Source organism: Narcine bancroftii, chromosome 6, assembly GCF_036971445.1.
Source record: "Narcine bancroftii isolate sNarBan1 chromosome 6, sNarBan1.hap1, whole genome shotgun sequence".
Taxonomy (NCBI): Eukaryota; Metazoa; Chordata; class Chondrichthyes; order Torpediniformes; family Narcinidae; genus Narcine; species Narcine bancroftii.
Genome location: NC_091474.1, coordinates 64,912,180 through 64,939,551, shown reverse-complemented (window position 1 = coordinate 64,939,551; position 27,372 = coordinate 64,912,180). Strand labels below are relative to the sequence as shown.

Below are 27,372 nucleotides of genomic sequence, written 5' to 3'. Positions count from 1 at the left end.
TGGCTGGTGCATTGTCTTGTGAGGAAAACCTCTGGAGTTGAGAAGAATAGGAGCAAATTGGATTGAACGTGTAAGGACCTGAACTGTTATGACAGGGTAGATCCAGCGAAGAGGTTTTCTATTGTGGGAGAATTTAGAACTAGGGGGTCACTTTTTTTAAAAAAAAAGAATGGCATAGCTCATTTAAGATGGAAATGAGGCAAATTATTATTAGGGTGTTTGCATTTTGACATTCCCTTTGTCAAAGAAAAGTGTTGTCTTTGAATTTTTTAAAGGCAGGATAACCAAGGTAAAAGGTTTCTGTGGGAGGCATCATTATGGGGTTGAGGGTGCAGTAAGATCAGCCAAAATCTTACTGAAGAGAGGAGCCTAGTGGCCCATTCCTGTTCCTAATTTGTACGCTTGTTTGTTCCTTAAAAGTGTGGGCCATCGTGATGGGTTCACAGTGGTATGAACACTCCTTGATCCATGGTATCTGTAGCTATGCATTCCAAAATTTAGTAGCTCCTTGCTTTAATAATCCCCTCAGTTTAACATTGAATGTTGTATCAAATCTTTATCAGAAGGCGTTTCTGTCAATCACTTGGAGGCCTGTACGATTTCTTACACCGCGTTGAGGATGAGAATAATTTGCTCTGCCAGGTTTTACAAATTCCTAAATAACACAGAAGGGACCTCAAACATTTGTGTGATCTTGTGATTTAATTTGTAAAATCCTCATGGAAATCCTTTTGGCAACTGAAATGTTTGCAGAAATGATAAGCTATTGTTTGTTACTAAAACCATTTGGGAGCCTTGAACATGTGGATGAAGACATATGTTAACCATATTAACCGAATCCAGACCTTTCTGGGGGACTTCAGAATTGTAGTGTTCTGTCACGACCAGTCTGAAATTGTACATGTTTTGTTCCTGCATTGGCTCCTGATCCATCCTGATTTAAATTTCTTCTCAGTGTTCAAATACCATCATCTCTTTCGAGTCTTGACCTTTCTACGGCCTTGCAATGCCCCATGAAATCTGCAGCTACCCATTCAGGGCACGCTTCCTCTATTTTTATAATTTCCTCAGTTGTTTCGTGTATTGAGTTGTCAGGGGCAAAAGCTCTGAAGTTAAGCTCCGCTCAAAGGCCACCTCTTTTATCAAGTCCTTGGGCATAGTTTCTAATGTCATATCCAGAAGGCTCAAGGTTAGATTTTTATTAATACCAGTTACCCTCCAGTTAAAAGGGCTACTGAAATGTTGGGTCTCCCATTGTAGTGAAACTGTGTCTGGCATTAAGTTGTGCCCTGGATGGTATCTTGTTTCCCTTTTTGACCAGGTGGTGAATTCCGACGCTGGGCAGAGGTGACCTTCTCACCTGGTAATGAGCAGCTGACGATTGACCAACAGTTCAGCGGGATCGATGAGCATAACCACCTCACGATTGCTACCACTCTAGAAGGGCGGGTGCCTGAAATACCGGAAGAGTCGACAGTGCATATCGAGCCTTACAATGAGCTGTACCACTATTCGAGCTCAGGTCAGTAAATGGAGGGGACTCCTTAAAGGTCCCTGCTTTGGGCGAGTTCACTGAGCACTGTTGTTTAAAAAACAGTGTTTCAAGGAATTTATAAAAGTGAAAGAAAATTGTACATTTGGAATAAAAATTCCTTCACTTCCAAGTTTACCAAGGAATTGGTCATAAGTGTCCTATCCTTTTCATGCACCTTCTGGTGTGTATTTTCACTGTTTTATGCTCTATATTTTCAGTTTCTGCCACAGAGAGTGATTGTTTTTGGAAGAGGTGCCCAAGGTGATTGATGAGGGGAACGCACTGGATGTTGGTCTATGCGGACTTTAGTAAAGCAAACCTTCTTGCTGTATCTTGATGCATGTTGCAATGAATTAGGGATTGGTATGGGGAAGATGCGACGGGTGGTGGGATCAAGATAAATTGGCAGAAGTGTTGGAGGCTAACCTGTCAGACGCAGAGGCCGACAAGGTGGGAAGCAAGGATCAGAAGGATTCTGTCCTTGATCTGCCCGGCAAGGAGGTGGGGTTAAGGCAGAAGTATGAGCAGTGGAAGGGATCTGGTGCAGGCTCTGTCAGTGACAGTTTGTGGAATCCAAGTTTAATTAAACATAGAAGTTCAAATGTCCTGGGAGCAGACGCAACAAGGACGGAGGAATTGGAAGAAAGGGATAGGGTCCTTGCAAGAGATGGGGCAAGAAGGAGTGCAATCCAGATGACTGTGGGAATTGGTCTCATTGCTTGTCCAAGGTTCCAGCATCTGCAGTGTTTTATAATTTAAATGTCATCGGTTACAGGCCATTTTGGCCCACCAGTCCGTGCTGCCCCATTTACAACCAATTAACCTACACCCCAAGTACGTTTTGAATGGTGGGAGGAAACCGGAGCCACCGCAGATACGGGGGAGGTAAAACGTACAAATTTCTTATGGACAGCGCAGGATTGATCCCTTGTAGCTTTGTTTCTCTAGGCATTGATTGTTGTTTGACATGATGTTTTGATGTTTTTATCTTTGCACAAAAGTTTTTTTTTATCCTTGATTCCGTATACGGTGTTGGAGGAACTCAGCAGATCAGCAGCATCTAGGGAAAAAGACACTGTTGACGTTTTGGGCCGCAGACCTCACAGCGAACTCTGTCCATTCCACGGGTGTTGCCGAGCCTGCTGAGTTCCTCCAGTGCTTTGCACGTTGCTCTTGTGATCCGGCAACTTGCTTACCTTTAGGCAGCTCCCTGAAGCACTTGCTGGTGTCTGAGTGGCTTGGCCTTTCATTTTAAAATTGCTCCACATTTTGTCATGGGCTGTATTTCATCCCCTACCCACCCTCCATCAGAGGAAAGCGTTGGGCCTTGTCCCGTTGGGCCTTGTCCCATTGTGGTGTATCCTCTGGGTGGTGCAGTTAGTGTGGAATGAGCAGACATTTAAGCTGGTGCATTAGCTGCTCGTTGCTTGTCCTGGGCGGCGTTGATCTGCTTGAATGTTTCCAATTAATCTCCCTTCTGAACGGAGGACAGAAGATGTTGTCCAAAAATACACATGGGCATCACACCATTGTTAGCTGCAGTAGTGGTCACCAGCCTTGGTTGGGTTGGGGGGGCCGGGAAGCACCTTCTCTCCTCCTGTGTCAGTTACGAATTCAAGACCCACCACCGAGATCTCAGCATAAAATCCAGACTGGCACTCCCAGACCTGAGGGGATGCAGCTCTGTAGAAGCTGCTGGCTTTCAGACCCGACTAAACTGTATTTGCTCTCTCAGCTGAGATCCCATTGAACTTTTAGGAGTGTTCTGTGATATCCTCACCAAACCGAATCCAATTACTTGCTGCTTTATCTCTGTGCTGTTTGTGGCACCTTGCTGTGCGCAGATGGGCATGTCTGGCAATATCAATCGTAACGGCAGGTTTTTTTTAAATGAATGCAATGTGCGTTTGTTTGAATAGTTTTGAAGTATTTACTGAAAGAAATTGTTCCTAAGGGTGTTTTATTTGCTTCCCCTTCAGTAATCACCTCCTCTTCCAATATCCAGTACACAGTTGAACTTCCTGATCAGTCATCTCGGAGCTATTTCTTCCAGCTGAAGCAGACCCTCACTTTCCAGGGCTGTATCCATGCCAACGATGCGCAACTGGTGCCTGCCACTCAACAGCTGTCTGTGGATCGCACTTTCGTCCTGTATGATAAAAACGAGCAGATCCTCCGATATGCAATGAGCAACAAGATTGGACCAGTGCAAGGTACCTGCCTGCCGTCACTCACTAAGCGAATCCCTTCTCAGTGGGAGTTGCATATAGGGGACAGGATAACTGATAGCTCTTAATTATTTATTGAGGTTGTGCTGTAACATTTGCATTTGAAGAAGTATGATTTCTTTATGGCAGTGACTGGGTAGGCTAAGTAAATGGTCTGCGATGTTTGCGATCTTGATTGTTAGCTCGAGCACAGACATCGCCAACATTTATATTTTGGGAATAGTTGCTGGCCAAAAAAATCACAGAATTTTCAACACCAAGTCGGGCCCTTCAATCCTGTGGACCTGGCTCCCTCACTTCTGAAGGCAATGATTTGTGCTTGCCTGGGCTGCATCGGATACCAGTTTCTCCAAGTCGACGGTAACTCCTCCAATCCCGTTGTGTGCATTTTCCAGCAGAGTGATTGGGTGGCATTTAAGGGGAGCAGGGGCCTTGAAAGACTTTCTGTTCTCTCCTGCCTCACAACTCCTATCTCCTAACAATGGCCCTGTGGCCTCTCATTGAAGACCACACTGAGGGTCATCCAGACTGGCAATTGAATGTACACCCTGGTTTATGGTGCTTGCCGAAATTAATGTTTGTTTTGTTCTGTGGTATTGATATTTATAGGAGCACTGCTGTCAAATGGGATGTTGGTGATAACAATGATCAGGCAGGATTTCAGCTCGGAGTAATTCCACACCCATTTTGTAAGTGCTGGAAGCTGCTCTGCACGTCAATATTAAATAGAATGATCTCATGGCTCATGTAACCTCAGCAGCTGTTCCTTCTTTGGCAACTCCAGTGGGTGTAATTTCTATTTCTCCTTGTACCCCAGTCAAGAGAGTGGGTGGCATTTCTCAGACCCCTGCCAATGCAGCTATGAAAACTGAAGTGTGAAAAATATTTCACTCTCTTTCCCACCTGGAAGGTTAATGATCTGCCCCTTGGCAGTCTCCTGCCACTGCAATAACCAGCTAATAATAATACCTGACACTGCCTGGTGACATGACGAAATATCTTTTGGTGGACACTAAATGGCGATTGTTTTTTCCATTGCTGCACATTGTTCGACAACCTTGTTTTATATTAAACAACACAAGGTGCGCAACCCTGCAAGAGGAATCTCTGACAGAAAGAGAGGAATCAAGAAGTGCAGGTGTTTTAGTGAGGTGGGGGGGGGGGCAAATCAAATGGCTGATAATGGCCACCACCAATGTTAAAACTCAGAAAATCGGTAATGAGGAAGATGCCTGATTTAGAGGCTTTGCAAGCCCATGGGTAGTTGATGGATGGGTGGGGGGGGGGGGGGGGATGGGGAATGTTCTGACGGCGAGGAGAAATTTGAAAATGGGTTAAATTTAACGTGTTGCTAGACCTGGTTGCAATGTTAGCCAGCCAGTCTTAAGCTGCAGGGCTGCTGTGTTTTCTGTTTATCCTCGTATCCTGCCTGGCCCAGCCAAGAGATTTGGCCGGCTGATCCCCTGGCCTGTAATTTGGTGCTTGGTGGCACCTGGTTCGAGTTTGGGTGAGCTGTAGTTCATGGGAGCTGGCAAGAGAGCCATCAAGTTTGTGGGTCCAATTGTGACTAAGGGAAGAGGTAGCACCAGTATATCAGCAATTTCGTTCATTGCAGAGGATTGAGCCATCCTTAAAATTACTTTTGTGAGATCTTGTGGGGGGAGGGGGGGTGCTTGCACATGCACTGCAGGAGCTCCAATATTTGCCCTTCACCTAGAATTGAAAGAGTCCATTTCGTGTAAGCACTGCCTGGTGACACGACGAAATATCTTTTGGTGGACACTAAATGGCGATTGTTTTTTTTTTCCATTGCTGCACATTGTTTGAGAAACCTTGGGCTTTCCATGCTCCTACAGAAGGCATAATGGTGGGAGAGTTTATTTTTAAATTCAGAGATATAGCACAGAATTGGGCAGGTGACCCATTAACCTTCTAACCTGTATGTCCTTGGAATGTAGGGGTGGGGGGGGGAAAACCAGAGCACCCGGAGGAAATCAACATTGGGAGAGCGTACAGCCTCTTTACAGAACGTGCCAGTTCTGAACTCTGGTCGCTGGCTCTACAACCACTGCTCCAATCGTGCATTCAGTTATTTAGTTTAATTAAGTGTGGGATGGATCAGCTAGAATTTGGGAAGATAACCCCAGAGTACAATGGCTTTTCAGCCCAGATTCTGATCTGGCATAAAGGACGAAAATGCTGGAAGTGTTCATTGATCCAGATAAGGCCCATGGAGAGAATGGATCAACGTCCAATGGTCAGCATTTTCAGAATTTTGGCTTACATTTCTGACATCCTCCACATTTTATATTTTTGTGCTTTTTGTTGCAAGTTACAAGTTGCCCTCTGGTACAACACAGAAATGTTCAAATCCTCTTCAATTTCTGTCCTCTGGTCTGTGTTTCTCATTTATCTCCCCTCTCTCTGGGGAGAATGATCTATGTTGGATTTATCTTTTGTCTGGCACATCTGAAAATCTGAATTGTTTTGCTTTTCACGTTGCAGGAAAATAATTGAGGCATAGAATGCAGTAAGACTGGGAAGGATTGAAGTTTTGAGAGAAAAGACTAAAGAATTGGTCTCCCTCTGGAAAAAGGAAAACTGAAATTGATCCAATAAATGAGGTTGGTAGGACAGGGACTGAAAACATTAATTACTGATATATCTTATCAGGAATCTGGCAGGAATTTTTCTCAGACAGCGGTGAGAAATGCTCGTTGAAAGTAGCTCTAGTACAATGGTTCTCAACCTTTTTCTTTCCACTCACATCCCACTTTAAGTATTCCCTATGCCATCGGTGTCTCTGTGATTAGTAGGGGGTTGCTTAAGGTGGGATGTGAGTGGAAAGAAAAAGGTTGAAAACCACTGTTTTAATTGTACCTAATTGACTCGTTATGTGCATGGTTTCTTAACTCAAATGGACCAATGACAATTTTTCTCAAGCAAAATATTTCAGTAACAATTGGGTCTAGAGCAGTGATTCTCAACCTTCCCTTCCCACTCGCATCCCACCTTAAGCACCGATGGCACAGAGATTACTTAAAGAGGTAAGTGAGTGAAAAGAAAAAGGTTGAGAACCACTGCTTGTGTATTTGGGGCGCATGAGATTGGGTCACAGGTTAAAGCAAACGAGAAAAGGCTCACATGGCGTCCAAGAGCCACAGGTTGGTGCACTGTTCTTCGCTGTGAGGGATTTCCTGGAATTTGCAGTCCAGGAACTGGTTATTCTGCTAGCTTGAACAAGTGGAGGCTTGGTTGTTGTGTTCATTCACAATGAGACTTGTTGATTTCTGGACAATGAGGGACATGGAGATGATGCTGGAAAATGGCATTGAGATCAAAGATCAGCCATGATTTAATGAATGATTGAGCATGCTAAAAGAGCTGCACGAAAACTCCATGCTCCTATTTCTTTAACTCTTGTGTTAGACCATTACTCTAATTTAAATTCCTAAATGGCCAGTATTGGTATCATGGTTTCTCTGGAATACTTCAGTTTTTTTATTTACAAAAAAAAACATTAATTGATAAGCCAGGATGTTTGTTGTAGATATTTAGATAGAAATATCCTGTCTTTAAGGTTTATCTGCAACCAACCTCTCCTTGACCCCAAAATAATTCAGCAATTAATTCTGCAACTTGTGAGCAGTTTGCATTCCCAGTTATCCACTGATGAATGGCTTGCATTCTCCGCAGGACTCTCCCGCTTCACAATCTGGCTGCAGAACTACTGGATGTTGTGTTGTGTTCCAGCAGTTATCTTTCTCAGAAAGGACTTTTGCCCATCTGTGTCAGTTCCCAGTTTAAATTGATTTCAGTCCAGAAGGTGAAGAGATTTCTGGAGCTACTGTTTTACAGCCGTTTCTTCACACTGGAGCATAAACCTTGTGCTTTTGGTTGTTGCGAGTTTTTGGTCCGCTTAAGTTATCCATTTTTTTTAAACTTCAGTGCTCGATATTGGCTCCAAGCACCACATCTGGAGTAATAATGCAGACAAGAGCACTCTCCAGCTGCTTGCAATGCCCTCATGAAAAATGTATTCCTTTCAACTGTGAAAGGCTTGCAATTTTGCATATTGAGCTATTATGGAGTCCAGAGGACCCCAAAAACTAACAGCAATAGATATGCACCACAACACAGGGTTACTTAAACAAAAGTTGTTTTTAATTATATTTGAACAAGAAAACAGAATAACTTTAACTTATTACTTAACCTACTAACTACTTAATCCCCCCTCTAATACTAAGCGCAGGTGTGTGTAATGTATATTTAAGATTCAAAAAGTTCTTTGGATCACAGTCCAATCTCACTGGCTGCAGGCAATTCTTGTACTGTGCACAGAAGTTAGCATTAACAAAGTTCACCAGTCTTTGGTGCTTAACAGGTAAATGGTTACCACTCAGGAGGGTTCTTGCTGGTTTTCAGAGAGATCCCTTTTCCAGGACATCCACAACTGATTCCTTCTCAATCAGTCTTGCTGACGAAACTTGCCCCCTTCAGGGTTCTCCAGGTGATCCTCTTTCTTTCAGGTCACCCTTCAGACCATCAGTCTTCTCCTTTGACCAGGCAGCCTTCCAAAGTTTGCCAGCTCGTCCCTCTGGAACGGATTTCGGTCTCTCTCCTCTCTGTTTCACAGCCTCCATCTCTGAGAGCAAAACTCTTCTCTGCCTGCAAAGATCACATGCTCTCCCAGGCAAGCTGCTGTCAATACTTTGTTGCCGTGTGTGTGTGTGTGTGTGTGTGTGTGTGTGTGTGTGTGTGTGTGTGTGTGTGTGTGTGTGTGTGTGTGTGTGTGTGTGTGTGTGTGTGTGTGTGTGTGTGTGTGTGTGTGTGTGTGTGTGTGTGTGTGTGGAAGCAATCGGTGATCAGGCAGCATCCAGGGAAAGATGTTTCAGTTCGGGGGCCCTTTTACAACCATTGACAGTCCATTTCTCACCAAGGATGCTTCTTGATCTGCTGACTCTTTTGCTCAAGATTCCAGCATCTATGGTTTCTTGTGTATCTTCCTGATTTTTATATAATGCCTCAAAATATTCCTTAAAAAGCAACTTTTGAAGTGTGGACTGTTCTATTGAAGGTAAATGCAAGTAACCTGGACATGAGTAAAAGTTGATATCCAACTGCTTTAGGAGGGGCATGCTTTCCAAGCACTTGAATCATGTTTATGTTTTCATGTGGGTCCTTTTTAAAAATGAGTGGCTATTGGAGATGGCCTGTAAGGTTATATTTTGTGTCCCTGAAGATAACAGTCTGCACGTGTCCCTCACATAGTAAGGTATAAAACAGTCGGGTTTTTTTTCTTTTCACTCACATTCCACTTTAAGTAATCCCTATGCCATTGGTGCTCTATGATTAGTAAGGGATTGCTTAAGGTGGCTTGTGGGTGGAAAGAAAAAGTTTTAAAAGTTTTAATCGTACCTCATTGACTCATTATGTGCACAGTTTCAGAACTCCAAAGGAAATGGGCCAATGACAATTTTTCTCAAGCAAAGTATTTCAGTAACAATTGGGTCCAGAGCAGTGATTCTTAACCTTCCCTTCCCACTCACATCCCACCTTAAGCAATCCCTTACTAATTACAGAGCACTGATGGCATAGGGATTACTTAAAGTGGGATGTGAGTGGAAAGAAAAAGGTTGAGAACCACTGGTTTTTCAGTACATCTATGATTTGCTTTTGTGAAATAAGATCAGAAAATGCAGAACACGCAAAGATAGGTGGGAGGAGTAGGTAGTGCTGAGGGACTCGTGGGCTTAAATGGCCCGTTACCGGCACAAAAGTTTAAATTTAAAAGTCTCTCTGCAGCCTCTCCATTTCATGCTGCCCCACTTACACCCAATTAACCCACATCCCGGTGCGTTTTGAGGGGTGGGAGGAAATCAGAGCCCCAGGGGGGAAATCCCATGCAGACGGGGGCAGAACGTGCAAACTCCTTACAGACAGCGCAGGATTTGAAGCCCAGATCTGATCGTTGGTGCCTAAAGGCGTTACGCTAACCACTACACTAAGATAGATTAGGAGAATGGACAAAGAAGTGTCATGTTGGAAAGTGAACGGTCATGGAACAAGGAATAAAAAGGCAGACTATTGCATGGATGGGGAGAAAATTCAAAATTCAGAGGGGCAAAGAGTCTTGGGAGTCCTCGTTCAGGGTACCTTAAAGGCTACCCTCCAGGTTGAGTCAGTGGTAAAGAAAAGGTGAATGCAGTGTTAGCATTCATATCTAGAGCAATGGGATATAAGAGCAGGAATGTGATGTTGAGGCTTTATGAGGCGCTGCTGAAACTTCACTTGGAGAATAGGGTACAGTTTTGGGCTCTTTGTTGAAGAACTGGCATTGGAGGGGCTTCAAAAAAGATTCATAAGAATGATTCTCAGAATGAAGGGATCAGCACAGGAGGAACTTCTGACGGCACTTTGGAGTTCAGAGGAACGAGGGGGAACCTCATGGAAGCATTTTGAATGTCAAAAAGCCTTGATTTTTAAATGTGGCAAAGTTGCTTCCTGTGATAAAGGAGTCGAGGACAAGAGGGCACTACTTCAGGATTGAAAGGGACCCATTTAAAAAGAGAAATCTTTTTTAGTCAGAGACCGGAGAACCTCTGGAAATTGCTGCCATGGACGGCTGTGGAGGCCAGGTCGTTGACCGTTATTTAAGGCAGATATTGATTGGTAGCTGAGTAGTCAGGCTGTCGAAGGTAATGAGAAGAAGGCAGGGCAGTGAGGCTATGTGGGAGAATGGATCCAGCTCCTAATGGAATGGCAGTGGAGACTCGAGGGGCAGAATGGCCTACTTCTGCTCCTATATCAGAGTCGTGGTCTAAAATGCTTTAAAATCTTGTTACATAATCCATGTAAAATGAGAAATAGAGTTAATATTTCAGATTAATCTTTCAAAAACATACTTTGTGGTATAAAGTGTTTTGGGAGGTTTTAAGCCCCTGTATGACACCATTATTTCTTAGTGGAGAGCTACAACTGCTCAGAAAGTTGTTCCTGCTTTAAACCCAATTATCTGAGCTCCTCTGTACAGTCAGCCATTTAATTTAACCTGGATGTTGTCCACTGCGATGTATGATGCTTCAAGAGGTTTGTTATGGAGCAAGTCGACTCCTCAATCGGGAAGGACACCATTCCATTTGTCTATCACAGGAAACGGCCAAGGTGAGATGCCATCATGCTGGCCCACCACTCTGCGTTAGATCATCTAGAGCACAGGAAAACTTGCAGCAGACCATTGTTCATTGACTACACTGTAGCATTCAACATACCAGCAAAGCTTGCAACCAAACGAAAGGATCAGGGACTTGGCAACTGGATTCTGGACTTCCTCGTCAGCCGAGTCGATCAGTGCAAATAAACAATATCACTGCCTCGTTGCTATCCATCAGTGCATGGGCACCCAAGGCTGCATGATTATTTCCCTATTCTACTCTTGATACACTTCCTGAGTTCAAAGCCAGGTTCTGCTACAACTCGATCTACAAATGGTCTGGCGACACCGCGGCTGTTGTCTGAATTACTGGAAATGGAGAATCGGAATACAGAATGGAAATCAAGAATTTGGGGAGGTGGTGCCAGAACAATCTTGCTCTCAGCATGACCAAGACCAAGGGGAGGCTGAGGGACCGTACACTTGTTCCCATTGATGAGACGGAGGTGGAGAGAGAGTGAGAGTCAGACCTTCAAGTTCCTGGGAGGACATATTCCAGAAGACATCTCCACATTGAGACAACCGTGAAGAATACACCGATGCCTCTACTTTCTAATGAGTCTGAGGAGATTCGGTGTGTCGTCAGATACTATATCAGTCCTCTATAGGGGCTCTGTGGAAAGTGTACTGACTGGTTGCATCACGGCCTGGTTTGGTCATTTGAATGCCCAGCAATGCGAAAGGTAGCAAATGTAGCCAAGCCTATCACAGGCTTTGACCGCCCATCCATTGAATACATCTATGTGAGGTGCTGCCTCAAGAAGGCAACTAGCATCCTAAAGGACCCCCATCACCCTGGTTACTCTTCTTCTCGCTGCTCCCTTCAGGAAGAAGTCTCAAGTCAAGTTTACTATCATCTGCATAAGTACAACTTGACGAAACCGCATTCTCCAGTCCTCGGTGCAAAACATGCGGCACCGAGAGACAAACGATACATACGTAGGACAGGTATTCTATCTATAGAAATAAATATTGTTTTGTACATGAGAGTCTCAGATGGTGAGTTCTTCTGGTCGTTCAGCATTCTCACTACCCGTGGGAAGAAGTTGTTCCTCAGCCTGGTGGCACTGGCTCTGATATTCCTGTATCTCTTCTTCGACGGGAGCAGCTGAAAGATGCTGTGCACAGGGGTCCTCAATGATTTTGTACGCCCTCTTCAGACAACGATCTGGGTAGATCACGTCGATTGGGGGTGGTGGTGGGGGGGGTGGGGGACAGAGAGAGAGAGACTCCATTGATCCTCTGTGCCACACTTATAGTCCTGTCGATTGACCTCCCATATATTTCCTAGCAGAACCATACCACACTGTGATGCAGCAGGCTAGGACACTCGATAGAGCTCAATAGAAGGTTGACATAATGGTGGCCGGTAGCTGACCCTCTTCAGTCTTCTCAGGAAGTGCAGTTGCTGTTATGACTTCCTGACAAGTGAGGAGATGTTGAGTGGCTATTATAGGTTCTTAAATGGATTACTAAGTTATTAATGTGTAATGGAGGGTGGTTGACCCTGGTCCTCTTGAAGTCTACGATTATCTCCTTCTTCTTGTTCTCGTTGAGACTCTGGTTGTTCCTCTCGCACCATTTCACGAGATTCCCCACCTCTTCTCTGTAGTGCGATTCATCGTTGTTAGTGATGAGGCAGACGACTGTTGTGTCATCTGCTAATTTGATGACACTTGGAGCTGGATCTGGCGATGTAATCGTGGGTCAGTAGCATGAACGAGAGAGCTCAGCACACAGCCCTGAGATGCGCCAGTGCTCAGCGTGGCGGCGCTCGACGTTCTGCTACCAACCTGTCAGTCGGTGGCCCTTCCTGTTAGGAAGTCCTGGATCCAGTAACAGAGAGAGGTTTGAGTCCCAACACCCCTCTCTGGGTAGAAGGTACAGAAGCCTGAAGAACAGATTCTTTCCAACAGCTATCAGGCTCTTGAACCTCCCCTTGTTAAGTTTTCCATGGACTGTTCCAACACCACAAAAAGGTTTTGAGTCACTTTTTAACTGAATATTTATTATCGATCTTTTGTATTTAGTCTCTTTAATTCAATTAACTACATATTTGTCTGCAGCAAGAAAGAATTTTGGTGCATATTTAGATTGTGCAATATGTGACAAAAAAAAGTCATTATCATTTCTATAAAACCCCTGTTATCTGGAAATCAAGCAACTGGCTGCATTAGCCACCAGCAAAAAAAATTGGAAAATAAATAGGTAAAAATACAGTTTAAAATTGGTGTATCTTGCCATTAGTTCACCAGTCACACAACACGCAATTTCAAACAACCGGAAAATTCACTTATCTGCATCAACCAATCCCCCAAAGGTGCCAATACCAGGGTTTTTTTAATTGTATATAAAGACTTTTCATATGTGTGATTCCTTTGTAAATCAGCATGTTTAATGTATTCCTCTTGTGGATATGATCTTTGTTGCGTTGAGATTCGTTTGGGGTTCAGAAGGAAATGAGTCCAAACACAAGGAGTGGATAACTAAAGGATTCATTAACAGGAGCAATTAACAGCACCAAGCAAAGTAATTAGCAATTTACAAGCAATTGGAACCTACACCCAGCAGCAGAATGCAATCAGAAGCAGTTCGGTGGGGGGCCGGAGCGGAACTGGCTTCTGACCTCAGAATACACCCATCGGGAAAGGGTATTCAGACTACAGAGGGTACCCTACGCATGGGCAACCTACAGGGGTATACACGCTCTCGTACCCCTGATCATTGGGAGCACGACTACAATGCTGGTATCGGCTGTGTCCACAGCAATACCCTAGTTAGCTTAAGGGGTTGCTAGTCCATTACCTGTGACCACGTGGCAAAGAGGAAGTGAAGTTGATATGCTGCAGTTTTATAACCTTCCCTGCTCAGCAGGGGCTGTGAGGTAGGGGACTGGCCAATGAGAGAGTGTGCTCTGGCTGGTGGACTCGCACCTGATTGGCAGGCTGGAAAGGCTGGGCGGTGTCTCTATGTTGATGAATAGCTGGATGTGGCTTCAGACATAACAGGAAATGGTTAATCTCTATGTAACAATCTTCATTGTCTGTTTTGTCCAACAATGGACGAGGTGAAAAGCTATTTCAACAGTACTCTTATTTCATCCAGCATTCTCTCATTTGACATCCAGTTGGAGCTTCATTTATTCAGAAGATAAACCAAGTCATGAAGATAGAGCGTTGAAAATTCCTTTCTGTAGACCGAACTCTTGGGGTAGCTCCCCCTCTATGATATTTATGCCCCAGCAGCAGTGCAAAGGTTCAAAGCAAAACTGAATTGGTGGGAATTGCATCAAAAAGCCTGCAGAATCTCCCCCTGCTCCAAGAGGGGAAAGGGCCAGCAGGCTTCACATTTTGCTTTAAAGACCTGCAAGACTATCTTTCAATTCCAAGTTGCACATTGTTTGATGGCCACAAAGTGGGTTTTGGGGGGAAGGAATCAAGAACTGGATGCAAGTGCCTCACACAACCCAGCCCAAATTATTTGGGAGGAAACTGAAAGGATCCCATCAAGTCTGGATTGGGTGAGGCTGTCATTCTCCTCTGCCCTGTTTGTGTATTGCATGGAGTCTTTTGCTGAATTCATCAACATGAGGGGAGATGGTGCCAGGCAATGAGGGTGCACAGATCAAGGCCTCCCTGGTCATGGATGGCCATTGTCTTGTGCATGGATAATTGGTTTGCAGATCGATCAGCACCCACAACTAGTAAGAACTAGCCTTGGGGGCCAGAGACAATTGCAGGAGGAATGAGCCCATTCTCTTTGGCATCTGGCCTAGCTGATCCTCTGTGCCCTCCATGTCTATTTTGACTACCTGTCACGTTGAGAAGCTGATTCAGAGAAGCCGGGGTGTGGGGCAAGATGGCCAAGGTTACACATAAGCTGGGAATGTGGGAGTGGAGTTCCCTCTCAAAGACTGGCAAGAAATCGGTCACCTTGTGTGAGTTGCTCTTCGTGTTGTGGTATGTGAGGCAGCTGGATTCACATTGCACCCCTGCACCATGGCAGTCACCCAAGCCACCTTCTATTTCACCTAGACATACAGAAAGGACAAGGATCACTTTGTTGGGTCAAGATGGACAGGTCTCCATCAAAGAACTACCCTAATATAACTCTCATCCTGACAGCCACCGATGTGCTGTCCCCATTGTTTCAAAGGATGGCCTGGCTCTGTTCAATTAAAATCCTCCTTCAACCCCAAGTCCATCAGGCAGAGGTCAGCGTGGAGCATCCTGCAGGCCCTTTGAGACCCTGTTGGATGCTTTCCCGAGAACACTGTCAAAACCATTTGGCAGATTTTTCCTCATTGCCAGGATTTGCAAAAGAGCAGCAGAACCTTGCCTGCTTGGCCATAGAGGAACCTTTCCCAACAGATGTTTCCTGCACGGCCAGAGTCCCGCTCCCACTGCACAGTCTGGAGGCCGTGAAATTGGTGTCCAACTTCCTGCTTGGCTGTGTATTTGCCAAGATAATGTGGAAAAGAATTCAGTGGTCCTCGTCGAGGTTTGCTTTTGTAGCACAGGATTTTGATCCACGGACTGTTCCCAGAGTCACCTGCTGAGACAGAAATCAACTGCTCTTGGAAGATCTTCCACTCCTAGCACAACCCTCTGATCATCTTGATGGAAGGCACCTTGGTCTGGTTGAAACTTGTTTTGATCTCCACTTGAAGGAGATGGTCTGCAAGCAAATACTGCTGACTGGTCCATCTCGGGGTGCAAGGGGCATATACTGAGATCTGCACTGAAGCTCAGTGAATCAGGATTTGTCATGAACAAGTCACAAAATTTGTTGATTTGCAGCAGTATCACAGTGTAAACATTCATATAAACTACTTTACAAAACGAAATTTAAAAATAGTGCACAAAAAGTGAGGCCGTGTCTGTGGTTCACTGATTATTAAGGAATCTGATGGCAGTGGGGAAGAAGCTGTCCTTGGGCCGCTGAGTGCTCATCTTTAGGATCCTGTGCCTTTTCACCAATGGTAGCAGAATGAAGGGGGCATGGTCTGGGTGGGGGGGGGGTGTCTTTGAGGATAGAGGCTGCTTTTATAAGACACCACCTCATGTAGATGTCCTCGATGGAGTGAAGTCTGGTGCCCGTGATGTCAGAACCCTCTGGAGCTTTTTCTCGTCCTGAATGTTGGCACCTCTGTACCAGGCAGTGATGCAACCAGCCAGAATGCTCTCCACTGTACACCTATTGAAGTTTTCAAGAGTCTTGGGTGACATACTGAATCTCCTCAAACATCTCACAAAGTATAGCCGCTGGCGAGCCTTTGTGATTGCATTGACGTGGAGGTTCCAGGACAGATCCTCGGAGATGTCGATACCCAAGAATCTGACATTTGTGATAGTATCTGCTACTGAGTCCTCGTTAAGGGCTCGTGCTCTCCTGAAGTCCACATTCATCTCCTTGGTTTTGCTGACATTGAGTGCAAGGTTGTTACTGTGACACCACTCAACGAGCTGATCTATCTCCCTCCTGGATGCTTCCTCGTTGCCGTTTGTGATTCTGCTGACAGCTATGGAGTCGTCGGTGAATTTGTAGGTAGCAGTGGAATTATGCCTGGCCACACAGTCTGGGGTGTGTAGTGAGTAGAACATTTGGCTAAGCACACCTCCTTGAGGTGTGCCTGTGTCGATAGTTAGTGAGGAGGAGATATCGCTTCCATTTTGTACTGACTTGTGGTCTTCTAATGAGGAAATCAAGGATCCAGTGCAGAGGCCCAGGGTTTGAAGCTTGTTGACCAGTAGTAAGTTCAACCATTGAGGCTAACAGTCTCAAACACTTTTAAGTGATGTTGATGCATTCTAAGATGTATTACATGGATGGAATGTAGAAGACAAGTAGCGATTATTTTGACTGCATGTGATATATTATTGACTCATAAAGTGATAGATTTGTTGGTGGTGAAAAAGTGTGATGTCTTCCTTCTAGCGAGATGTGACAAACTGCTAGCTTTAACTCCATAGCTGCTGTTCTCACTGCTCGTCACAGGTCCAACCCTCACTCTCAGGAGGTTTAACTTTCCTCCTGCAGAACTGGAGGGGTGCTGTGCTATTGCTCCTCCAACACTACTTGAGGATCAGGGAAACTCTGTCTGGTGTCCTGAGGCATGTTAATCCCTCAACCAACAGCAGTGAAATGAAACCACACAGCTTGGAAACAAGCTGGATACACCAAGTCTGCGCTGACATCAGCCACTCATTTATGTTAATCCTATTTTTATTCTCTCCCATTCCATTGGGCGGCATGATTAGCATAGCAGTTAGTGCCACGCGGTTACCTGGTTCAAATCCGGCACCATCTGCAAGGATGCACTGCGTTCTGCCCTTGAGCTGCCTGGGTTTTCTCTGGGTGCTCTGGTTTTCTCCCGCTCTCGATAAACTGATGTGGTTGGTAGGTTAATTGGGCATCACAGGTTTCATGGGGCAGAAGGTCCTTCTGCCATGTTGTCTTATTAAAATATCCCTTATCAGTTTCCCTCCCCTCTCTGCCACTCACCTACACATGAGCAACCAATGAATCTACCAACCTGGATGTCTTGGGAATGTCAGAGGAAACCAGAGCACCTGGGGGAAATCCCACACGGCCACAGGAAGGATATTGCAGACTCCACACGGACATTACTGATCACCGAGAATGAACCCGGATTTCGTGACCTGTGATGAAGCAGCAGCTCGACAAACCATGCCACTGTTCCAGCATTGTTTTTTTTTAGTACATTATTGTATTGCCACTTCTGGGGGGGGTTCTATGCAATTTGATTACGACATTACAATGCTTCAAAGACTCTTGAACTGATTGCAAAATGCAAGAAGATACCCTGAATTTTTCCAACCACTTCAGAAATGCATTTTTGCAGCATAATGCAATAAAATTTGTAAACAGCCATGCTTAACATTTCTTAATGTGCTTGAATTGATTTATTGGCAAACTTTCTTTCTGTGTTAGCTGCTTGATGGCTGCTTTACAAGATGAGTAAGTTTTACATGCTGAGAACAGCCTTTCCCAATTATTACTGCATGGTTTGTATAAACCTTGCAAGAGGCAGTACTTCAACTGGAGTCGTTAAGGGGCCGAGGGGGAGGGGTGGGGGGAAATGCCCTGCAAAGTTGCCTTGAGGGTAGAATGTGTTTGGTCGTGCAGGAAAAGGAAACTTTTTTAAAAAGTGAAATGCAAAACTTTGAAGAATTAGATTAGAATTTTGATTTCTTAAAAAACCATCATTCTTCCAGTGAGGTATGTGGTTGAAATGAAAGGTCATAAAGCAGTATTTTGTGGAGAAACTGTGCAAATGATTTCCATCAGCTAGCGAACAGGTTCTGTTTTACAGATGTCCACAGTTGATTTTGCCCTGGAGTCACTCGATTATGGTAACCATACATCGGCAGTATTGTAATGAATGACATCAAAGCTCATATATCTTGTACGAAAGCACAATGACTAAAACTGGAAAGAGAGGGAGGAAACTAGTTCTGTTCATATGAACAGATGTTTGTACATACGTCAGTCTTTTCAATTTAATTGGATTGTGGGAGCTCATTCATGCATCGGATATCCATAAGTTCATAACCCATGGACTACATGCGTCTTTCTACAACTGTTGGCTCATCATGAAGGACACTGATTGCAACCTCTTCTCCCTGCCACCTTTGGGAAGAAGGTACAGAAGCTGAAGTCCAGTTCCTCAGGGCTCAAGGACACCCTCTTGTCCCACCCCTTACTGCTCTCATAATAAACTACAGGTACACAATCCTTTATCCGGAACCCTTGGGGGACAGTGTGTTCCGAATTTCGGATTTTTCCGGATTTCAGAACAAAAGACAACTGCCTCAGATTTAAGCCCATATGAATTGTGCTGCCGTATCCTTCCAGTCGTGCTGGCGTCTCTTTCCCCCCCCCACCCCGACTGCCCGAGTCGTGCTACCGTCTCTCTCCTCCCTCGCCCACCCGAGTCATGCTGTCATCTCCACCCACACCACCCAACCTAGACCAACTGCTCTCTCTCTCTCTCTCTCTCTCTCTCTCTCTCTCTCTCTCTCTCTCTCTCTCTCTCTTCCCCGCCTCCGCTGTACCAGCACCAGGAAAAAATGCCGGATTTTGAAGCTTTCTGGATTTTCGATGTCCAGATAAAGGATTGGTGTACTTGTACTGCATCACAAAGTTCTTCGCTATTGAAACTCCATTTTTTTTCTTGTGCCACTGTAATTGTGAATATTTATAATCTTTTAATAGTTATCTCATTCTATTCGGTAATTTAATGTATAGTGCTGGAATTTTACTTCCAACAAAGCACCTGTGGCTGCAGCAAATAAGAATTTCGGGCACACGTACGTCGTAATCATGTGTATCACAATAAACACAGTGTTGTTATTTGCATTTGTCTATATTTCAACCATCTGTGCAGCTGAAGTTGGAGCTGGTGGAAGCAGTGGTGAACTAATGTTTTAAATGGTCATGTACTTCCACACCGCTGCAGTCTGTTTCAGTCCAGCCTTTAAACGTGAGCCCGAAGTTGAAGTGTCAATGTTTGCACAGGATTGCAACAGCTGGTTAGGATCCCCATTGCTGGTCCAATCTCAAAGCCTGTGATGTACTCATCAAGCAGGTAATTTGACAGAGGACTGGCAGGTTTTCATCCCCAGTAAGGTTCTCTGCTTGGATCAATGCCAAATGTAATGGACCCTGTCCTGTACTGCAATGCTCTTTCTGACAATCCAGTGGGGGATGTGAGTTACCCACCAGATTAGGAAGTTGTGCACAGAGATGATGGGAAAAATTCAGGAGCCAGAGAGTCCAGAGGAGGGAATTTGCCGCTGCTGTCCTTCAACTGTAATTGAGAATACAAAAGCAGGCAAGTTATGATAAGCGATTAAACAGCAGTAGAGACGCTGGTGAGTGGTTAATGGAGTAGGACACAGTTTTCAGAGCTCCTGCAAACTCTATCTATAAAGTGTAATTAAACAGCACTCGAGGTAACGTTCTACCGTACGTTTTATATTGAATGACGCTGGAATGATGGCTTTTTCCACATGTAAATGGAAAATAAAAATTCAGGTTGATAAGGATGGAACAGGGCAGTCGAACCGATTGAGCAGCTGACCTAAGGCCTGTAACAGATTGGCCGGAAAGCTCATCTGTTTAACCTGGGATATAACGTAGGCTATTTGATGAGCATCTCGGCATTTGTGCACAGTCAATATTTCGTTTCAAGGCAGAGTGTCTCCTAGTCTTGAAGTCAAAGTTGCACCATGGAAGCTGTCAACCTGAGTTCAGGCCTTCCTACTGGACCGGAGTTGAGTGAGCTGGAAGCGTTGTGGAAATGTTAACAACACTAGAGAAAGCGGGAGCAAAACCTGCAACAAGTGTCATGCCTAAGTGGTTTGATTCCAATGAAACTGTGATAGGAAATTTTGATCTTTTCGTTTGACATGCCCTCTCAAAATTTGAACTTCTCCATTTGCTGGATTTTTTTTAAACCAATGCATTATTTCCCAATGTCACCAATTGTTTAATGGAACCTATTGCAAAATCCTGGTTTGGTGCCATTCATTATTTTTCCCTGTTGATTTAGTTGATCCTAGCTGTCAAGTCAGAAACTTGCAAACAACAGGATTGGAGTTCAAAATCTAGGTTGATGCAATAACAAGTGTTGATTTCCAAATCATCAGGTTTGATTTCTATCATGGGATAGTTATGGAAACTTTTTTTTTTAAATACCCCACGTTGTTTCTGGGAGAAAAATAATAGCTCATATAGTTTGATGAAGAGGCAGAGATGTTAACCTTATTCTGAGTTCGTATATAACAAAGCATCCTAATAGGAGCAAAGTTATAGATCCAGTTACTGTAGAAAGGCTGGTTGTAGATGCTGGTATGTAGCTCACGATGCCTTTAATTATCACCAAATGGTGTGCAGTTCAGTTTTGTTTTAGACTTTTTTTTTTGCAGATTATAACTGATGTCGGATTTTGATGCTTTTCTCCAGGATTGAAGATGATTCCTGGAATGTGCTTCAGTTGCCTGATATTTACTCAGTTATTGTGAGCCTCCAGGTCAAACTTGATCATTGGAAACTTCAAGCCCTGTTGTGCAGTGGCCTACAGAGAAAATGGTAGAACAGACAGTCTCTCTGGTTTTGTTCAGTCTATGAACTATTATCAACCAAAATATAGATAGTGAGGCCTACTGCAGGAAAATTGAGTAACTTAACTTGCTATTTGTGCATCCTGAGCTACTTGGTGACTGACAGAGAGTCTGCCTGAATTAAACTTCTAAAATTCTTAGAGTTGTTACTTATTATTAGTGCACAAAGAAGGTTTTTCAGCCCATCAAGTGCATGCGTGCTCCCACCAGAATAATCCCGCTCCTCTCCTTTTTCTCTTTTAACCCTGCAACATGTTCTCTCTCACGTGCCCAACTCTCCCTTGGTTCTTGAACCACATCCACAGTACATGGGGGTGTAATTTATAGAAGTGGAAAGTGCTGGAATCACTCAGCAAGTCGGCTGTTATCTGTGGGTAGCAAAGTTGACGAATGGTCTGAGTCGAAAAGTTGACTCTATTTTTCTTTCTTAAAATACTGCCTGACCTGCTGAATGTTTCCAGCGCTTCCTGCTAATAAAAATAGCCCTTTTTCCACTTGCGACCAAGTAAATCGGCCGTTCAATGTCCCAGTTAGAAATGGCGTTTTTGCTGTTCGCGCTTGGCACTCTTCAACGGGGACACTGCACGTGTTCACACTTACAAGGAGTCATCCCCAGGGATAGGAGTGTTCTACTTTCTACTGGTGATGTTGTGACGGTGGACCTGCCCTAAATCCTGATCAATGTTTGATGATCTTCTATTTGAACAAAATTAATCGTGCTTAATTAAAACATAATTAAGCTTTATGCTAAGTACAGTATGAACCTTTCAGCCCCTGTTGTTGTTGTGCCGACCTATATAAATCTTTATAATGGACCATGGGAAAGTGTTAGCAATAAATAGGAGTAGCAGATCATTTTTAAACAGCATGTGAAAATAGGTAGCAGTATCGCACACAATTTATTCAGCGTGGGAAAGTTGGTAGTGTTTTTGTGTTTACAATTTATTCAGCATGGGGAAATTGGTAGTGGTATTGTGTATAATTTATAGTGTGGGGAAGTTGGTAATGGTATTATATAATTTATAGTGTGGGTAGTTGGTAATGGTATTGTGTATAATTTATACAATGTGGGAAAGTTGATAGTAATATTGTGTACAATTTATACAGCGTGGGAAAGTTGGTAGTGGTATTGTGTACAATTTATACAGTGTGGGAAAGTTGGTAGTGGTATCGTGTATAATTTATACAGCGTGGGAAAGTTGGCAGTGGTATCGTGTATAATTTATACAGCATGGGAAAGTTGGCAGTGGTATCGTGTACAATTTATACAGCGTGGGAAAGTTGGAAGGGTTACAGTGTACAATTTATGCAGCGTGGGAAAGTTGGTAGGGTTACCATGTACAATTTATGCAGCGTGGGAAAGTTGGTAGGGTTACCATGTGCAATTTATGCAGCGTGGGGAAGTTGGTAGGGTTACCATGTGCAATTTATAAAGGCCATGGGTAAAAGCAATGGCAGACCTGCCCTTGCAAAATTCCATGCAGCAGAGAAACCCCTCCATGCATGTAGCCGTGCATTCAGCATTTTTTCTGGTGCACTGAATTCTGGAAGGGCAGGTTCGCCCTTGCTTTTTCTTCACATTGTATAAAATGTATGCAATAGTGCTACCAATTTTCACATGCTGTTTATAAATTGTTCACTATTGCTACTTATTGCTAGCATTTTCTTCTCTCCCTCTCCTGCTCCAGCTTTCCCACAGCAAAGTTTATACAAGCAAAATCTTGCGTCCTAGAATGCAATAAAGGCTATTACTACTGGAGTTTCAAATTTGGCTAATTGGGACACCAGCGTCTGCAGACTCCGGGAATTGCAGTGGGGGCTGAGGCATTCTGTCCCTGGCATGAAATTACGTCGCAGGTGTTCAGACTAATTTGTTTTCACACTTGACCCTTATCCTGCTAATTGGCCTTTCATTCTTGGGATAAGATACAAGTGTGAAAGGGGCTAATCACACAGCCACTTTTATAATCCTGTTCTCCATTTGTATTGCAGCGTAACTGCGGTCAGTCAGTCTCTGCAGGGTTTTTTTAATGTTTTAGTTGATGGGAAATGCGGAAATTGAGTTGCTCAGGTGCTTTGCAGAAATGCAGCTCAACGGGTATTCATGGATTGAAATAGTGTACCATTTTGGGAAAGAGTGGCTGGAGCATGTTACCAGAGGAAACCGGTGAAGCGTCCAGTTTCAATGCTTCAAAGACATTTATGGACAAGTGCAGTGAAAGGAAAGGTTATAAGGGATAGAATATCAGCAAATGGGACCAGCTCAAATGGACGTTGATTGGGGTGGCTGAGTGGGGCTGTTTTCGTGCTGGATGACTCTAACCCTAGAATATTGTTTTCCTCTGGTTTGGTTGAATAAAGAAGCATTAAACTCCTTCCATGATCACCCTTTTACCCAACCTGATTTTAATCTCTATACCACCGATTGTCTTAAACTTTAGAATTTCATCCCGAAACATTTCGACCACTTTGAGACTCTGCCTTTGACCTAGGATTTGGTCGGCCGTCCTCCTTTTTATTTGTGTTTATGCCCTTTTGTAAGTGCTTGAAATGCTTTCCTACATGAAAGGTGCTATTTAATTACGTTGCTGTTGATCAGAAGACCAGAGAGCCTTGGCTAAAGGTACATTATATAGTGTGAATTGTCATGAAAGTAATAGATGTATTAATTTAAACTTCCTAACAAATGTTTGCATTCTATTTGGCTTAAACAAAATGTAGCGTGAATAATTTTGTTCTCTGGAGAAGGAAAAATAGAGGTAGATCAAAGCACACAAGTTCACATAGATGCTAATTTGAAATGAAATTCTAATTCCCGTTACTCAGATGATTCAAGTTCAGTCAACCAGAACCCGTGCTACACTGGAACCCATGGGTGTGACTCCAACGCAGCGTGTCGCCCTGAGCAAGGAAATCGATTCTCATGCGAATGCTCCGCTGGTTTCTTCGGCAATGGACAAGCGTGCTACGGTAAGACGGCAATTGGGTATGAAACGAGCAACAACTTAACTTTCAGATTGTTGGCTTTAGTTCACCTCAGAAGCTGGGTAAAACAAAATTAAAGCCCTCCTGCTGATTTTGTTGGAAGGCATGCTTGACGATGGGTGTTTTGCATTGAGTTCCCTGGAAAGAGTAGCATAGTAATACACCGTGGTAGCGTGGATCTCCCAGGGGCCACCCATTTCAATTCTCCACCCCATTTCCTTGCTGAACGTGTCCATCCATGGTCTCATGCACTGTCAGACTGAGACCAGCTGCAAATTGGAGGAACACCTCATCTTCTGACTGGGTACCCTCCAACCGGGTGGCATTAACATTAACCTCTGGCTTTTATTAAACCCTCTCACTTCTTCCTGTTACAGAGTCCAGAGGACCCCAAAACCCAGCAGCAATAGATATGTACCACAACACGGGGTTACTTAAACAAAAGTAGTTTTTAATTATATTTAAACAAGAAAACCGAATTAAACTTTAACTTATTACTTAACCTACATAACTACTTAATCCCCCCCCCACCCCCCCACCTCTAATACTAAGCGCAGGTGTGTGTAATATATTGAAGATTCAAAAAGTTCTTTGGATCACAGTCCAATCTCACTGGTTGCAGGCAATTCTTATACTGTGCACAGAAGTTAGCATTAACAAAGTTCACCAGTCTTTGGTGCTTATCAGGCAAATGGTTACCACTCAGGAGGGTTCTTGCTGGTTTTCAGAGAGATCCCTTTTCCAGGACATCCGCAACTGATTCCTTCTCAATCAGTCTTGCTGACAAAACTTGTCCCCCTCAGGGTTCTCCAGATGATCCTCTTTCTTTCAGGTCACCTTTCACACTGCCAGTCTTCTCCTTTTGACCAGGCAGCCTTCCAAAGTTTGCCAGCTTTGTCCTTCTGGAACTGATTTCTGTCCCCTCTCTGTTTCACACCCTCCCACTCTGAGAGCAAAACTCTTCTCCTCTGCCTGCAAAGATCACATGCTCTCCCAGGCAAGCTGCTGTCGATACTTTGTTGCTTCCTGCAAAAAGCATTCTGCAGAAGTCCTGCAAATATTCTGTGTTTTAAAATGTGTGTGAGCAAGCTGCTCTAAACCACCTCTAAATACTTGGTCACATTCCCCATCGACTGCCCCCTCCGCTCCCCCCCCCGCCCCAGCTTTGTCTCTCCTTTCCCTGCCACCTTTTGCAGAAACATGATAAATGTTCTCATCTTTCCTTATCACATCCAACCTTTTGTTGGTCTGGATTCCTCCTCCAGCCAGCACTGTTTGGTCAGTTTGCAGGTACAGCAGGCTATCAAGAAGACAAATTGAATGATTGACAAATCATTGCTCAAGGGATTGAATTTAGGAGCAGGGAGCTTGTGCTGCGACTGGACAAAGTACTGGTGAGGCTGCATCTGGAGTTCTGCAGGCAGTTCTGGTCTCCTTACTTGAGGAAGGATGTTCTGGCTTTGGAAGTTGTGCGGAGGAGGTTCACTGGGTTGATTCCGGAAATTAGGGAGTTAACCTATGAGGAACGATTGAGTCGTGTGGGGCAGTATTCGAATGAGAGGGGATCTTCCAGAAACATATAAAATTATGGAAAGCATTGATAAGTTGTTCCCAATGGTGGGGAGTCAAGAACAAGGGTACAATAGCCTCAAGATCCAGTGTAATAGACTTAGAACAGAGATCAGAATCAAAATTTATTGTCACGAACGTGTCACAGAATTTGTTGTTTTGTGGCAGCATCACAGTGCAAGCATTTCTATAATAAACCGCATTACAAAATAAATAAAAATAGTGCAAGAAAAAGTCAAAGACAGGTAGTGTCTGTGATTTTGTTCATTCAGCAATATGATGGCAGCGGGGAAGAAGCTGTCCTTGGGCTGCTGAGAGCTTGTCTTTAGGCTCCTGAACCTTTTCCTCGATAGTAGCAGACTGAAGAGGGCTTGGCCTGGGTGGTGGGGGTCTTTGAGGTTAGAGGCTGCTTTTTTAAGACACCGCCACATGTCGATGTCCTTGATGGAGTGAAGTCTGGTGCCTGTGATGTTGCAGGCTGAGTTAACAACACTCTGGATTTTTTTTCTTGTCCTGAGCGTTAGCCCCTCTACTTAAGGCAGAATGTTCTCCACGGTGCACCTGTAGAAATTTTCAAGTCTTCAGTGACACACCGAATCTCCTCAAACACCTCACAAAGTATACCCCTTCTTCGTGATTGCATCAACATGGAGGTTCCGGGACACATCCTCGGAGATGAGAAGGAACTGCTTTTGGCAGAGGGTGGTGACTCTGTGGAATTCGCTGCCCTTTGAAGCAGTGGAGGCGACATCAGAAAATAGATTTAAGACAAGGATGGATAGATTTTTACATAGTAGGGGAATTGAGGGATATGAGGAAAAGGCAGGGAGGTGGAGATCAGATCAGCTGTGATCTCATTAAATGCGGAGTTGACTCGATAGGCCGGGTGGCCGACTCCTGTTCCTATGTTCTGTGGCCCATCTACTGTGATGAAATGCTTTGAGAGGATGGTCATGGCCAGAATGAACTTGTATCTTAGTGAAGACCTGGACTCACTGCAATTCGCCGCCCGCCACAATAGCTGCCTCTCCACTCAGCTCTGGATCACCTAGACAACAGCAACACATACAATGGGCTGGTTTTCATGTATTTCTGCTCAGCTCTCAACACTATCACATCCTCAGTACTGGTCAGCGAACACCAAAACCAGGGCCTCTATACCTCCCACTGCAACTGGATCCTTGACTTCCTCATCAGAAGACAACAGTCAGTGCGGATTGGTAGCCACATCTCCTCTCTGACAATCAACACCTCAAGGATGCGTGCTTAGCCCACCGCCCTATTCTCTTTACACCCATGACTGTGTGACTTGGCACAATTCAAATGCCACCTACAAATTTGCTGATGCCAATGCTGTTGTTGGCAGAATCACAGATGGCAATGAGTAAGTGTATAGGAGAGAGATAGATCAGACAGTTGAGTGGCTTCAGAATAACAACCTTGCACTCAATGTCAGTAAAATGTGGAAGTTGACTGTGGACTTCAGGAAGGGGAGGTCTGGAGAACACAAATCAGTCCTCATCGAGGGGGTGGCAGTGAAGAGGGTAAGAAACTTCAGATTTCTGGGTATCAAGATCTCTGAAGATCAATCCTGGGACCATCACGTTAATGCATTTATGAAAAAGGCACGCCAGTGTCTATATTTCATTTGGATTTTGAGGAGATTTAATATGTCACCAAAGACTCTTGTAAATT

At 44.2% G+C, this 27,372-nt stretch overlaps 1 protein-coding gene across 1 annotated transcript in view; it reads left to right on the top strand.

Annotated features, from left to right (window-relative positions):
• The window catches only part of nid1a (nidogen 1a), a 135,529-nt gene that overhangs the window by 27,699 nt on the left and 80,458 nt on the right, over positions 1 to 27,372 (top strand). The window contains exons 7-9 of the mRNA XM_069885171.1: positions 1,322 to 1,522; positions 3,514 to 3,747; positions 23,950 to 24,093. Coding sequence (XP_069741272.1) covers positions 1,322 to 1,522; positions 3,514 to 3,747; positions 23,950 to 24,093 — 579 coding nt within the window. The remainder of the gene's footprint in view (positions 1 to 1,321; positions 1,523 to 3,513; positions 3,748 to 23,949; positions 24,094 to 27,372) is intronic.